This window comes from Sparassis crispa (assembly GCF_003851025.1).
Source record: "Sparassis crispa DNA, contig_000008F, whole genome shotgun sequence".
Lineage (NCBI taxonomy): Eukaryota > Fungi > Basidiomycota > Agaricomycetes > Polyporales > Sparassidaceae > Sparassis > Sparassis crispa.
The window spans coordinates 448,211-462,545 of record NW_020939755.1 but is presented as its reverse complement, the minus strand read 5'-3'; the positions used below and the strand labels follow the sequence as shown (position 1 = coordinate 462,545).

At 54.3% G+C, this 14,335-nt stretch overlaps 5 protein-coding genes across 5 annotated transcripts; 2 read left to right on the top strand and 3 right to left on the bottom strand.

Annotated features, from left to right (window-relative positions):
* Window positions 1-131: 131 nt before the first annotated feature.
* Window positions 132-2,242, bottom strand: SCP_0901590 (Efflux pump FUS6; the record flags this gene model as incomplete). Its single annotated transcript, XM_027761392.1, has 9 exons — window positions 132-500; window positions 559-654; window positions 707-975; window positions 1,035-1,081; window positions 1,136-1,345; window positions 1,396-1,504; window positions 1,566-1,608; window positions 1,663-1,805; window positions 1,861-2,242. 9 exons carry the CDS (start codon window positions 2,240-2,242, stop codon window positions 132-134), a joined length of 1,668 nt encoding a protein of 555 aa, XP_027617193.1.
* Window positions 2,243-6,067: 3,825 nt separating this feature from the next.
* On the top strand, window positions 6,068-7,373 carry SCP_0901580 (hypothetical protein; the record flags this gene model as incomplete). Its single annotated transcript, XM_027761391.1, has 3 exons — window positions 6,068-6,789; window positions 6,858-7,048; window positions 7,102-7,373. 3 exons carry the CDS (start codon window positions 6,068-6,070, stop codon window positions 7,371-7,373), a joined length of 1,185 nt encoding a protein of 394 aa, XP_027617192.1.
* Window positions 7,374-7,541: 168 nt separating this feature from the next.
* On the bottom strand, window positions 7,542-9,142 carry SCP_0901570 (Arginine biosynthesis bifunctional protein ArgJ, mitochondrial; the record flags this gene model as incomplete). Its single annotated transcript, XM_027761390.1, has 4 exons — window positions 7,542-7,577; window positions 7,629-7,875; window positions 7,929-8,020; window positions 8,072-9,142. The coding sequence occupies 4 exons, from the start codon at window positions 9,140-9,142 to the stop codon at window positions 7,542-7,544; spliced, it is 1,446 nt and encodes a 481-aa protein (XP_027617191.1).
* A 1,018-nt stretch (window positions 9,143-10,160) lies between these two features.
* On the top strand, window positions 10,161-10,978 carry SCP_0901560 (hypothetical protein; the record flags this gene model as incomplete). The annotated part of the gene is made up of 6 exons (XM_027761389.1): window positions 10,161-10,260; window positions 10,316-10,348; window positions 10,401-10,407; window positions 10,466-10,611; window positions 10,665-10,823; window positions 10,878-10,978. 6 exons carry the CDS (start codon window positions 10,161-10,163, stop codon window positions 10,976-10,978), a joined length of 546 nt encoding a protein of 181 aa, XP_027617190.1.
* A 919-nt stretch (window positions 10,979-11,897) lies between these two features.
* SCP_0901550 (Ubiquinone biosynthesis monooxygenase COQ6, mitochondrial) lies at window positions 11,898-13,871 on the bottom strand (the record flags this gene model as incomplete). Its single annotated transcript, XM_027761388.1, has 6 exons — window positions 11,898-12,253; window positions 12,315-13,041; window positions 13,093-13,341; window positions 13,395-13,453; window positions 13,509-13,655; window positions 13,706-13,871. 6 exons carry the CDS (start codon window positions 13,869-13,871, stop codon window positions 11,898-11,900), a joined length of 1,704 nt encoding a protein of 567 aa, XP_027617189.1.
* Window positions 13,872-14,335: the final 464 nt, after the last annotated feature.

The following is a 14,335-nucleotide window of genomic DNA, read 5'->3' as shown; positions in this document are numbered from 1 at the left end:
CTCGTCAATTGCAATGCACTTGTTCCTACACGTAATGCTAAGGCTAATTAATTACTCACGGCGAGCGGCTAAGGTCGTGGCGAGTGAATACTGTAGCTACAAATCCTATCTATCCATCAGTAGGTGTTCAGCTATACGTCTCGGTTGACAGTCGCCACATCCGACGACGCGGCTGTCTTCTCCTCGTCAGTAATCTGCTTCTTGTTATCGTTTAGACCGAAATTGACGTCCGTGCTCTGTCTCATGGGGATCTCCTTGAGGATGAAGACTGACAGAAGCCCCAGGCCCGCGATGCCAATCATCGTCTTCCAGATAACACTCATACTTGTTGCGAAGGCAGCGCGCACCTCAGACCGGAGCGGTTCAGAAAGCGAGCCGATCTGCGGGATGGCGGCGTACGCGATTTCGGACCCCTGTGGAAATTGGGCAACGAAGGCGGCCGGTAACTTCTTTTTCAATTCGTTCTGCAGGATTGTGCCAGCGATGGCGATGCCCCAGGTCTGTGTTCGATGCATGAGCAGATTTGCATATATTATCTATCGAAATGATGCGCTTCACCTGAGCGAACGCGCGGCAGAACGCGAAGAACGCCAGTGCGCCTGCTGTCCGCTCGACGGGCAGAGGCGCCAACGTTGGGAAAACGGTGGATGAGAACTGTGCGATGTCCGTGAACGGATGGCCCATCAATTCATCCCATTCTACTCACCAGGATCCCAGTACCCGCGGCAGCGAGGATTTGATATCCGACCCAACGCGAGGTGCTGTTGGTCGCCCTGAGCAGTGACAATGTACCAAATCCGACGACGCTGAACACCCATCCTGCGAGGTTGATTGGACGGTAAGTGTTCGTTACTACGACCACCACGCCAGCGATGACGGCGAATGGCGCGATAACTAGTGCACTCGGGAACATGTCAATTCCAGAACGGATAGGATCTGCGCCGAGACACGCTTGGAAAAACACGGGCAGATAGTCTTTCAAGGGCAGATTTTTGTCAGGCACGCACAAACATACAAGACTTGAGCTGACTCACAGATGATAGTGATGCTAGTGATTCCGTGGAAGAATGTCATGAGAAATCTGAAGGGAGATGTCGGCATGACGCATCCGCAGAGTGCGAAAACATGGACATACCCGCCAAGGCTCGTTCGATTGTTGACAACGTCCCATGGAATGGTAGGTTTCGCAGGCACTTTGGCTTCATACACGAAGAAGACGCCAATGAGCGCGAGCCCAATAATCAACATCGCCAGGACTCGAGCAGAGTTCCATGGGTAGGCGATACCGCCCCAGGTGAGAGCAATGACGACGAGCGTAGAGCCGGCCATGATAATCACGTTGCCTCTGTAGTGCGTTAGTTGTTGTCGCGTGAACAAGAGGACGAGAATACTGACATCCAGTCAATACGCGACAGCTTCTGCTTGATAGATCCATGCGGAGTACGGACGCGTAAGAATATGACCACGAGGGTGAAAGAGACTCCTGTGAGTGGTAGATTGATGACTATTTCGGGAGAGCATTAGGAAAGTCTCGCTGGGATACTAGCAGCGGTTGGACGACTTACAAAAGATCCACCTCCATGACGCCTTCTGGGCAAGAGCTCCTCCCTGAAGCCGTCGATAAATTTCACGATTATCCTGCGAGCAGAAAACCATACTTACAATTGGAGGACCGATGGCGCTAGCAAAAGCCCAGGTTAAACCAATGAAGCCTTGGTACGTTCCGCGTTCGGCAAGAGGTACAAGGTCGGAGACGATGATCTCGGTCAAGTTGAGAATCCCGCCACCGCCGATACCCTGAACGGCTGGTTTTATTGCATACTGTGAGCATCAAATTTGTATCACTAGCGTGTTGCATACCTCGCGCGCCAATAAGCATTGCCATGCTCTGCGAAGCCCCCGACAACGCACTGCCCAAGGAAAAAACTGCGATGGAAATCAACATGACAGGTCTGCGACCGAAGATATCCGCCAGTCCACCGGACAAGGGGAGAAAGGCCGTGCTGGTGAGGGCATACGCGGAACCGACCCAAGAGAAGTCGTTTCCGCCGTGGAGGTCATTGGTTATAGTCGGGAGTGCAGTGGAGACGGCGGTGAGATCAAGCGCACTTAGGAAAGTAGAGGCGGTGATTGCGACGAAGGACAACCAGAAGGCAGAACCCTTCTTCGTCCTAGGTTCGACGACCTCAGAAGCGGACAAAGGTGGGGGTTCCTCGATGATAGTTGACTGCGGACTAGACATGTAGAGCAGAACGAATGATGGGTATTATCGTGCATCCTGGTAGTCAGGATTATATAAATACGTTACAGTGGACATACACTGTGGAGGCTCCGCTGCCGTCCGCAGCCTTGCCGCAGCGACTAGTGCCTGCAGCGAGGGCCCTTGATTCGTAAGACCGCGGAGGTATCAGCGTAAGGCGGTTTGCACGTCGTTCCGCTAGATGACGCAGGCGTCTTGCACCGCTTGTCTTGGCAATATCAGCCTTGGCCGAAGACCGATACCGCATTTCTCGGAAACAGCTTTCGTTGGTTGGCTCTTCCGCGGAAAGTGACGTCGATCCCCGTAGCCCCTAAAAGTAGCACGCCAACCAGAAGCAGAGAGGCCAGAGCTCCCGCTGCACCCGCCTGAACGGTAGCGGAAGCTGACGTGTCACTGTGGCGGGACCATCTGGCCCTCTCAGAAAAATTCGTAATCCGTCCAACTCCTCAGGCCTCAGGCCTCAGTATCGGGGTTTCTGAAAATTGAGAGGGTTCGCATCCGTTTTCTCTACTGATTGTTCAGTGGATCATGGAAATGGATGGAGTCCGTGTTCCTGTTCCCGGCGTCCTTTCGATCATACCGCACTTCGTTGTTATCTCTACCCACACCCATCAGCGCTCCGGGTCGCAGTATGCACTGCAGAGCCTTTCAAAACAATGAGACGGAAACTGGCTGTCAAAATAACACTTACTTATCAGTTGCCGAGCTTCCACTCAGGAGTTTCTTTAAGGATTTGAATGAACCAAGCATTGTGAAATAATGTGACAGTGTAAATCAGAGAACGATTCTGACTCTCGGCGGAGGCGACGCGCGTTCCTAAACTTGGATTGCCTTATCCGGCCTCCGTGATTTGAGGATTTGACCGGAAAGGGAATCACTTGTCTGCCAAATGTGCTTTCACCTTGCGACATCTTCGATGTTTAAAACAGAGTACATCTGCGGCGCACGTCTGCACAACTCTGGGATGAAGAGCGCAAGAAGAGCGTGTCGTATTGGCAGTCTCCTTATAGTGGTAGGGTCTGCCGGAAATTAAATAAATTAAATGAAATTAAGAGCGTGTCACTAGAAATTTGGCACGTGGGGGAGCTGAGAAAGCTGAGAAAGCGATCGATAGCTATTTCATTAACGAGCGCTCCGGCTTTCTCGGAAACACTATCCGCCTCCCGCGCGCAGCGGGTACACGCGTCCTCCATGGCCAGTCATCTTCGCGACCGTTGCGGCATGAGTGCCCATCCTGTAGGCATCAAGCACCATCGAGCAAGCGAGCTGTCCGGTTTACCCCATCCCTCAGGTATGCACATTCACTGAGACTCGTTGCAGCTCCCACACCGAGTCGACACCACTCTCGTAAACAATCAAGTACTCATTGGGTCACTTTCCTGCAGCCACCGTCCCGCATTGACTTCTTGCACCACCTGTTTGTATTTCTCCCGCCCATCAAGGACTACGAAAGTACTCTCCCAGAGCTGCTTGTCGTGATCCAGGTGGCGCTCGAGGGGAACATCTGCAAGCAAGCAATCATGGACGGCTTGAACCGCGGATTGACGAGGTACGGCGACAGTTTCTGGGCCAGGCATTGCGACTCCTCTGCGATTTCACGAGACTGGAGTCTCCGAGGCACCTGAAAGTGTTTCCTTATTGAAAGGTCTATCCTGTGTACGTACTATTCATCAGTTGATGACCGCAGGCTAATCTCCGTTCGTGGTTTAGATCGAAACACTTGGTGTCTCCAGCTCCCCAGTACTCGGTGGATTCTCGCCTCGTTGTGCGCTGCGAGCCTACAAATGCTCGACAGATTTAAAGAGTGAAAATGTGACCCACCGACGGTGTTCGTCTTCTAAAACTCTGTGTCAACATTGGTCGATTCCGCGCTTTTGAATCTTTGTGTGACGGGTGTTCTGCTCGTTGCTGCTGTGTTGATATCTTGCCCATTTGTACGTGTTCTGCTTGAACATCTGATTGCCCCTACGTCGTGACAGTCTCGTATCACCGCGGTCGACATCGCTGCTCACAGATAAGCCCACGATCCGCACAGCCACGGCGATGCCACCACTGCTGCAGCAGCTCACGGAGCGCAAGCCGGAGACGCTCGATTACCTCAGTGTTTCGTACGGACTGATGCCGCAGCTTCTGAGGTATGGCATCGCCGGTGTGTTCACAGCATGTCCTTCCGTGCTGATGCCATTGTAGGTTCCGGAAGGGGTTAGGTTAGTTAGGTTGCATGCCAGTGTGCGGGCGCGGGTACGTGCACAGGCGGGGGTGGGCGAGCGTGCATGGGCAGGGGTGCGCAGGGGCGCGGGCGCGGGGGCAGGCGTGGGAGCGGGCGTGGGAGCGGGCGTGGGAGCGGGCGTGGGAGCGGGCGTGGGAGCGGGCGCGGAGCAGGTCGAAGTAGATCGCGCGATGTCGCGGGAGCTCGCACGACGGCGAGGGTGCTCACACGACGTCGAGTGTAGTCACAGTGTATTAAATCACGACAATACAACTATTATACAGCGGCTTAAAATTCGATTAGATGCGAAATCCCTCGATTCTCCTGCTTGGCACCGTGCTAGCCTGCGACCACATTTGATTGGGCTCGCTCGAGATCGCATATAGTCCACATTCTCGCAGCTGGTCACAGCCACGACCTCGTGCGACTTGCTGCGACCTCGCAAGACGCGTTTTCCACTGGGTATCAAGTGTCAAGCAACAGCCAAGTTCGCCTTTCATCTGATGGTGTATTGCTCTGGCAGTGCCCCATTTTACCTACCATTTATGGATGATTTCGTGGATGAACGTGAACGGCAAAGTGCATGTTTTCACGCAAAAAATTCTCCGCTGAGCACAGCTGCTGGGCCTGTCGCAAGCGGCGATGGGGCGCTCTTTTGCTTCCCTCGATCAACACCCCTCCCCGACACATAAATTTCTCCAGCTATCACAAGAACAAAAATAACAAGAAGAACAAAAAAACGGCCGCAACATTTTATAACGCAAGAACAGAAGACAATACGTTCCGACGGCGATGTTATGGCCGTGGCGACTGGCATGGGCGACATCGACTGGTGGCGATAACCTCTAGACATTGGCGACCATCAACGCAATTAATGAGAATGTACAAGGCAACGCGCTCACTACCGGCGCACTGTCGAAACCATTTTAATTGCCATCTTCACTTTCGTCACTCTTTTGCTACGATCCCCTCGCTCCTTTATCGTTCGCGCTCGACAATCGCGCGAAACCAACCTTCCCCTTCCCCTTTTACTACTTCAACCTTTTTCTCGACGGTGGACAGAGCCTGCAGCAGGGGCATCCGTCCAGGTGCGGACCTTTTCGTGGTCCTCGGGATAAATATCACCTCGTCGTTTGTGGCGGATGAAACCCTCTCACGCCGAATTCCCCGTTCGCTGTCTCTTATACGGTTTTCTCCATGGCTTTCGTTCAACCGAAGCTCAGTTGGGACTCTGTATGCCCATCGAAAGTCTCGGGACAAACAAATTGAAATTTAATCATTTAGACGCGTTGTTTGGACGTGTTGACGCGTGCCTATTCATCACGTGCAAAACTCTTCGCGAGGGTCCCGTGACGCTCACCCTCAGTCCACTCATTGGAATTTTATGTCCCTGTCTCTCTCTCCGTTCTGAACCACAGGACATCGCAGAAACGTTCCTTGCTGCTACCAAGCAACAGATAATTTTTTATATTTATCTGCCAAATCCTGCCATCGCCAGCAGCATCGTGGTCACCAGTACCATATCCGCGGAACCGTAACTACTGCTCTCACTCAACGCTCGCCGTATATTCTCTTCACGTTATTTGACACCTAGCGAAATGGGCAACGCGCAAAGCCTTCTTTCTCCCCACGCTGCTCTCGCGGCGTTGGTCGTCGCAGGCGCCGCGTACGGCTATGCGCTGTACACCAAGCCCCTGCCGCCGCCCCCAGCAGACGCCGATTCCGCAACAGGAGTTAACAAAGCGAAGAAGAAGAAGAAAAAGGCGGGCGCGGCGCCCGAGGACGTAGCTGAGGCGAGCCCCACAGTCGTATCCTTCCCGACCGTCATCCCAGGCGACTTCGAGCCCCCCTCGACCGCTCCGGAGACCGAGCCGTCCTCGAAACCTGCGAAGGCGAAGAAGAAGAAGGGGAAGAAGGCGAGTACGCCCGTCGGCGGTGGGCGGACCGTACCCGTTGATACGCTGTCCGAGTCCTCCGCCACCGCGCCGGAGTCCAACGTCTCCGCGCCCGTGCGTCCGTTGGGTTCGAAGGCGAAGAAAACGGGGGCAAGGGCGCCTTCTATCCCTGTCGGCGCAGAGGAACAGTGGACGCGCGTGGAGACGCGCAGGCGGAACACACCGCAGCAGGCACCGAAGATAGAAGAGGGTGCAGAGGCCGGGACGGGTGTACAGCTGGAGGTATCGACCAGCGATGCGGGGATTACGACGAGTACCTCATCGCTTGTTGCGGATCGCACAGAGGACGAGGTCCCTGGGCGCGAGCGGCGACGGACGCTCGCCGAGAAGGTCCAGCCGAAGTCGCGAAGGACGGGCGTTGACGAGTGAGTTGTTTGCTCGTCGTCTTCGAGATCTGTTTCTGACGCTGGTGGGATTCTAACGGTAATTGCAGTATGCTCGAGACGCCCGACCATCCTACGATGGCGACAGTGGTGCGAATCCAGCCCGGGCCAGACGAGAAGCCTGCGGCAGGGTTCTCGTGGGCCGACTACGAGGACGTGGATGACTCGCGGGGGACTGCAGACGATGCAGACGGCGAGGACGACGGCGGTTGGGGCATCGTGAAGGGCCGTGGTCGGTCAAGTGAGTATCATGCACATCTAACTTTTCATTCTCGTATTCACAATTGACTGTAGAAACCAACAAGAGCCCCGGCACCTCTCAGCAGTTGCCCCCGCATACAGCGCTTGAAACAATGACGAAGAAGCAGCGACAAAATGCCGCGCGGCGCGAGGCGCAGAAGTCCGCCAAGGTAGATGCGGAGGAGGAGCGGCAGGCGCGCCTGGCGCTGCACAAGCGGGAGCTCGAGCGCGCCAAGATCGCGGAGCAGTACAGCAATTCGGGCAAAACCACGAGCGGAGGCATGACCGCCTTCGTCGACGAGAACGGGAAGTTGGTGTGGAAATGACCAACATCTGCTTAGGGCTTTGGCATGCGCACGCTGGCTCGTTGGCCTAGGGCGTCGGACATTTTGGAGTTTAGGTTACCAGCAGCTCTCGTTTCATTCCCCCCATCTGATTCACACGGACGGTATTTCCAGCATTCACAAGTCATACTGACACATCTCATACGTTACTTAGCTTCTGTAGTCGCCATTGATTCTGACATATTCCTGAATCAAGGGTCAGTATTTGTTGTGGAGGATGTGGGCAACGACACGCACGTAGCTGAGGTCACACGTCCAGTACTTTGCAGCTTCGAACCCGAGGCCCAGCTCTACCTTGATCTGGAGATCCTCTGCGCTGACGATCTCTTTTGCGCGAACTTCGTCCACGTTTTCTGGCTCACCGTTAACGAGTAGGGGTAGAGGTGCTGAGCCATCGGCTGGAACAAACGAGACAGTGACGCGGGCGGGGTCTAATGGGACAGAGAGCGGGACAGAGCCCGTGGCTGCCAAAATGCGACCCCAGCTACCCAGTCGTTTGAGCATCTTGTCAGACGAAACGGTAATGACGGTACCCACTTTGCATCCTCGCCGTATAGGGCGGTCTTGACTAGCGCTGACGTAGAGATCCGGGATGCGACGTTGTGCGCATCGGCATAGGTCGCAGCTCCCTGGGAAGGCGTCGTTGTGATCATTCAGTGCCACAGACATCTGCAACGTACCTCAACAGACACCGTAACAAACTTCGTCGCGCCCTCACCGTCGCGCACGACCAGCTGCGCGAGCTCCGCCGCGAACGCGGTAAGTTCGTCCCGGAAGGCCTCGTACTCGCCCCTGTTGTGCTCCTCGTCGATCTCGTGCGCGTCCGCGGCCGCGGCGCCATTTGCGAGGGCGATGATCGTGTCGTTCGTGGACATGTCGCCGTCGACGCTGATCGAGTTGAAGCTCCGGTCGACCGCGTACGTCAGCGCGGACTGCAGGCTGCGCGGCGAGACGGGGGCGTCGGTGAGGATACAGCCGAGGAGCGTAGCGTGGAGCTGCCCAGCGGGAGACGACGACGAGGGCGAGGACGGAGACGGAGACCCTGCTGGTGTCGACGCCACACGCGGCGGGCCCATGTCGGGATGGATCATGCCCGCGCCCTTGTCCATGCCCGCCATGTGGTACTCCCGCCCGCCGACGATAAAATTGCGCGCACGAAGCTTGGGGAACGTGTCCGTCGTCATGAACGCGCGGGCGGCGCGCTCCCAGGCCTCGAACGTCGAGCCGAGGTTGCGCGTCGGCGTGGACAGCGCTTGCGACTGGATGCCCGCGAGGACCTTGGCGATGGGCAGCGTCTGCCCTATCACGCCCGTGGACATGACCACCGTCGCGCCGTCCCCGGCGTGCTCCTCGTCGAGCGCGTCTGTCGCGCGCACCATTGCCCACGCGTCCTCCGTACCCTGCTTGCCCGTAACTGCATTCGCGCAGCCGCTGTTAATGACGATCGCGCGGACGCGCCCGTCGCCGCGGCGCAACACCGCCTCAGACACGACTACTGGCGCCGCCTTGAACGCATTGCGTGTGAAGCACGCCGCAGCGGCGGCGGGTTGGGGTGATATTGACTGGATGAGGGCGAGGTCGAGCTGCTCTGGGTTCTTCTTGATGCCGCAGTGCAGGCCGGTAACGACATAACCTGCTGGAAAGACGGAGTCTGGGATGGCGGCATGGTGGTGTGCTTTAGGAGGAGGGGTCCGGGAAATGATAGTGGACGTGAATCGCTTCCATATCGACGGTAGACGCACTGGGAACATGGCGGGCGAGCTGGGAGCTCGAGTGAATGTCGACTCGACGCGGACAGTTATATACTCTGCAAGAGGTATGGCTATATCCACTCAATACTGCGCCCGAAGAGTTCTCTCCAATGGTCAATTTGCCTCTGAATAGAACATGAGTACAGCATGAGTACAAACCCCCTGAGGTATACGAGCCATTGGACGAACGATCCGGCCTCAAACTTCCGTCCACGCACAGACCGCGAATACCAGAACCCTCTCGTGTGATACGCTACGTGCAAGTTTGAAATAGAGATAGCGTTATTTCGACGCAGAGACCACTGACAAAGTTTGAGGCGCGCTTGGAGAATGCTCCCGGCCCCGCTTGCATGATGTAAGTAGTACACCGACAAGTGGCGGGTTGACCTCATTTCTTCCAGGTTCCACACTTTGTGCAGAGAGACGCGTTGTATACCTTCGCACAATTGGCATGCGTGTGTTTCCTACAGTGTCTGGTTTGTCAACTCTTCCGTTTTGCAGCTCGCGTTGCATGTCTCCGGTTGGTTCCCTCTCCATTGTACGTCGCCGTCGGTGTGCAGTGGCGCAAGAAGCCTTTTTGCCATGTTCTTGACGGCATGGAACCTGTGGCAGAATTTCCTGATGCTGTCTTTCGAGAAGAAAGGGGAGTTGAATGTTATCCCTTTCGATGATTTTCCGGAATTTCCCCTCTTACGCACGCCGCAGCCATATCTTCCACAGCGGCGGGACCGCAGGTTTAATTTGTACCACCCGAAGCTACCTTGTGCTCCAGTCCGATATGCGGTGCCCCGGATTACCTTGCGGAACGGATTTGGTTTGTGCTATTCTGCGAGTTCCTTTGTGCCGCAATCTTCTCCTGCCGGCTATTCTTTGACATCATGGGACATCATTGTTCGAGCCTGGTACAGGAGCAGGGTATATAAGAGCTCGACGGTCGATACCTCCGCACACCATCTCACTTTTCCTCTCCTCATTCGAACCCGTCGTCTTTGCTATTTTTAGCCGTCCTATTCATAATATGGCGTTCACCGTCTTCCACACCGAAGAATACATTCACACGGCATGGCATACTTGTGTTACTCATCCAGCGTTGAGATCCATGCGACCGAGCGAGAGCAGTGAGTTGTCTGTGCTTCGTCATCATATCATATCTCATTGATGCCATGGCTGTAGTTGAGCATCGTTGGAGCCAGCAAGCCTCATTGAGTATGGGCCCGGAGTCCTGTTCCGAGCCCACAGTCTAATCTACACCGAGAAGTCTCAAGGTCACTTTCTTGCTACCTGTATGACCTACTCTTGACTGACACACCTATGCACCTTTAGCATCCAGGCTTTTTCCCCTCTCCGGTGGATATGTATGTCTCAACGAGGCTTGCTTTCAGGAAGACACTGCAGTTACAATGTCCAGGCAGTTTCAAGAAACATCCAATTCTTGTATCATAACCAGTACAGATTGCACACTCTCCATGGTGAGTTGCACAACTCATGAGTACTGGGCTGTGAATCCTGACAGCAACCACAGAAAGGTGTTATTCTGGAAGGAGATATGGGATATGTGGAAAGCAGGACAGTACTCCTCAAGCAACCGCTCCACCGGTCTTGCCTTCTACTGCAAAACATGTCAACTTGGTCCCAGTTGAAATTATACCATTCACTGGCATACCAGGTCTAGTATTAGGCAGTGTGTACCCCCAGTACCTATTACCTACATTGACTTGGTCTCATGGTCATGCAGGCTCTACCAACTCCTGGATATTCATGCACAGGCAGAAGCATTTCACCTATTGGGGATCATATCCAATGATGAGTCCAAGATATACATCAAGACTTTTATAGCATCCTTTGAAGAGTGGCAACACAGGCATCAGGGCACAAGATGGTTGAGGCCCAGAAGCAAGCTATGAATTTGGAAGACTACCACCACCTCTGGCACTGGTCAGATGGGAGGGCATCATGCAGCTTGTGTACATGTGAATTGTTATCAGACCTCCCTGCTGTTGAAGGGCTGATGGGACACCAGATGCAACAGTGGGTTGATAATGCTGCACATTTACATTATATCCCTTGCCAATTCCCTTCTTGAAGTACCATGAGAGAAAGTGTCTACAACATGGCAAGCATTTCATTAGGAGCATATGGCTGGGGACATAGCATAGCAGAAGATGCTACCCCAGGTACATTTCGGTGAACTATATGCCAGTCTAGTTTGTCACTCTTGTGCTGAGATGATGGGAACTATATGCATATGTGAGAATCTGTATATCAACCATGCAGCAGGGATGCAAGGCAGAACATGCAGGGTACACAATGCAATATTTGTGCAGCATCATCAGACCAAGCATTTCTGTAAACCTGTGATCAATCTCAGTCATATGCCTGTGTTCATTTCGAAGGTGTACAGGATATGTGTCTTGGGCACCTCTGAGAATGAACACATGTCATTGACTGCAGGCTTCAGTCTCTGGTGGAGGATATGAAGGATAGCCTGGCTCATGCTTGAGACCAGTATACGGTGAGAACATGGATCCTTCTCGAAAGGATAGTTAATTAGAGACACTTGATTATTGCCATTAGGACAACTCGAGCGGCCCAAGGTACAGTTAAAGAGAAGTTGAATATTGTCTCACAAATAGCTGACAGCAGGAGGTGAGCTGTACCTACTTTTTTGTTACAAACAGACCTTAATTCGTCATGCTTTCCACAAGAACATTGTAGGATTCAGCTTGCTGGTGACGAGCATATCGACATTTACCTATTACCCTCGAGGGGTCATCTGCTTCAACAAGCCCTGTACACCAGCCCCAACCAAACCAGCAACGCCATCAGCAACGCGTCGGGTACTATCCACTGTACGTGCGAAGCGCTCGACGCCGCCTACAGCAAGGCTCCATCCAGAAGTTCTTGCGGAGGGCCCAGCGCTTCCTGCGGACACCATCATTGCAGCTTTGATGGTATCAAGCTCGTTCAGCACCTCCACGCCAACGGAGCGCGCCCACACGATGGGCGCCGCAGTCTGCGCATAGAGCTTGTGCAGCTTATCCATGGCTGCCAGCATCTTGTGATTCTCGAAATACCGTTCTCGCACGTATGGTTGGAGCACGGTGTATGAGCCTGCGGGAATTGCAGACGATCAATTGTGTGTCTGAGTCGGATACGATACTTATGGACCCACCGATATCGCCACCGAGCGAGACTGCTTCTTGGATGTGCCGCGATAGTGTCTCGACGTCTGCAAGGCCCAAGTTGAGGCCCTGTCCCGCGAGCGGATGGACGGTGTGTGCAGCATCTCCAACAAGGACGGTGCGCGCACCAGCGCCTTCGCCGATGTAGGTGTCAGCGTGGCTAAATTTTAGCGGGAAAGACGCGATCGTCCCTGGCTGAATAGATGTGACCAACGGCGGTAGCACATCCGCATCGGCAGGCGGGACTCCCGTAGCAGCTGTGACGGATGGTGCTGACGAAGAATATGCCGAGCGTGGGTCGATGTTATGCGAGCGCTCGCGCCAGACAATTTCTTCCTGTACTTGTTGTGGTGACAACAAAGTACCATTCTCCTGAGATTCAAGGATCTGGGCATGCAAATATCGCAGCGACACCTCGGGGAGGCGGAAGGCCGCGTTTATTAAACTTGCCAGTACGATTGGGTCTGCGGCCTTCAGTGCGCGTGCGAGATGCGGCTTCGTAGACCAGACGAGGGAAGATGCGGTCGGAGATAGTGGCAGGAATGCAATGGGCCCAGTGGGGAGGAATCGCTGGTATGCGACAGTATTTGTGGGCTCAAACGCTGTGCGAGGGGCGTGGAAAAGTGTTGCCACAATGGCGTGTGTATCGTACGCCCATCCGTAAGATTGTATCCCTGCATACGCACGCACGGGAGAATTAAATCCATCAGCGCCGACCTACGTTCATGAGTGTCATTGTTCACGCGTTTGAGCATGATGCAGGCTCACCAGCAGTCTCGCGCGAAGGATGCGACCATCAGACAGGTGGACCAAGGGCCAATCGCCACCCTGTCTTTCCTCCCTCTGGATAGCTTGTACCTTGACCTTGTCAAGTAGCTGCACTGAAGGCACAGTCGAAAGACGGCGTAGGAGTGCACGTTGCAGGTTCAGATTCTCCGTAATGCGAGCCAGTCCGGAGAACGCAGAACGTTCCGGCGCGTCAAATGTGATTCGTGCATCCGACAGGCCGTCCCATACCTGTCCACCATCTAAATCAAGTCCGAGAGGTACAGGCCAGAGAGTGGACCCACCTGCATCTCCTCTACGGGGCATGTTCGCTCCGCTTCGACATGCGGCCACACACCAATATCTTCGCGCAACTTCTGTTGAGCGACGCGAATGCGGCTACTAAGTTGCGAACATACCTTGGAGAAAAGCTTGCGATGCGTTCGTGATTGAACTGACCCTATTGGAGAACGTGCCGGGTGGAGGGGACCATTCTCGGACCTTGGAGAGGTCACCAGCTTCAACAAGAGTGACTCGTAAGCCATGTTGGACGGCCTTGGAAGCACCTACACGGATGTCACAGCCATTGGACAAATGCTACGTGCAGAATACGCACCGAGCGCGCTCGCCAGTGCAAGCCCAGCTGGTCCCCCACCGACGATGACTATATCGCTCTCCTCATGTGCGACACTGTCAGAGAACCATTGCACTCGCTGAAGAGAGCGTCGAGCACTTCGTGCTGCCAGAATCCTCGGCGCGGTCGCGTGCAACGAGGAAAACATAGAGATTCTGGGTTCAGATTTCAGGTAGCGTTAGAGATGCATTCGGAGCAATCGTCGCCGCTTAATTAGAGCGGTAGGTTGCTCGAATCGTTATCCGGCTGGCAGTGGTTACAAGATGAAGTATACTCAGATCGTGCGAGCCCGACTGCGTGTAAAGTTGGTGCGCGATCGTCGCGCGATGCCCATAGAAAGCTCACCAGAAAATGAATTATCAAGTACCGTCAAATGGTGGGGTCTAGGTGTCCATGCAACTGCAAATACAGAACATACAGGCTGCGTAAGAATTTGTAATAATGCAAACCCTAATGTAAGGCAGAGTCGTGTAGCATCCGAAATGTCCTCATGTATACAGCGCCGGACGGCAGCGCGTGTCAGTGGGAAGCTACGGAAGGGCAGGCATGGTCCGATGGAGGTGCGGGGTAAAGGCGCAGGGGTAGTCGTAGTACAGCCCGAAACAATATAAA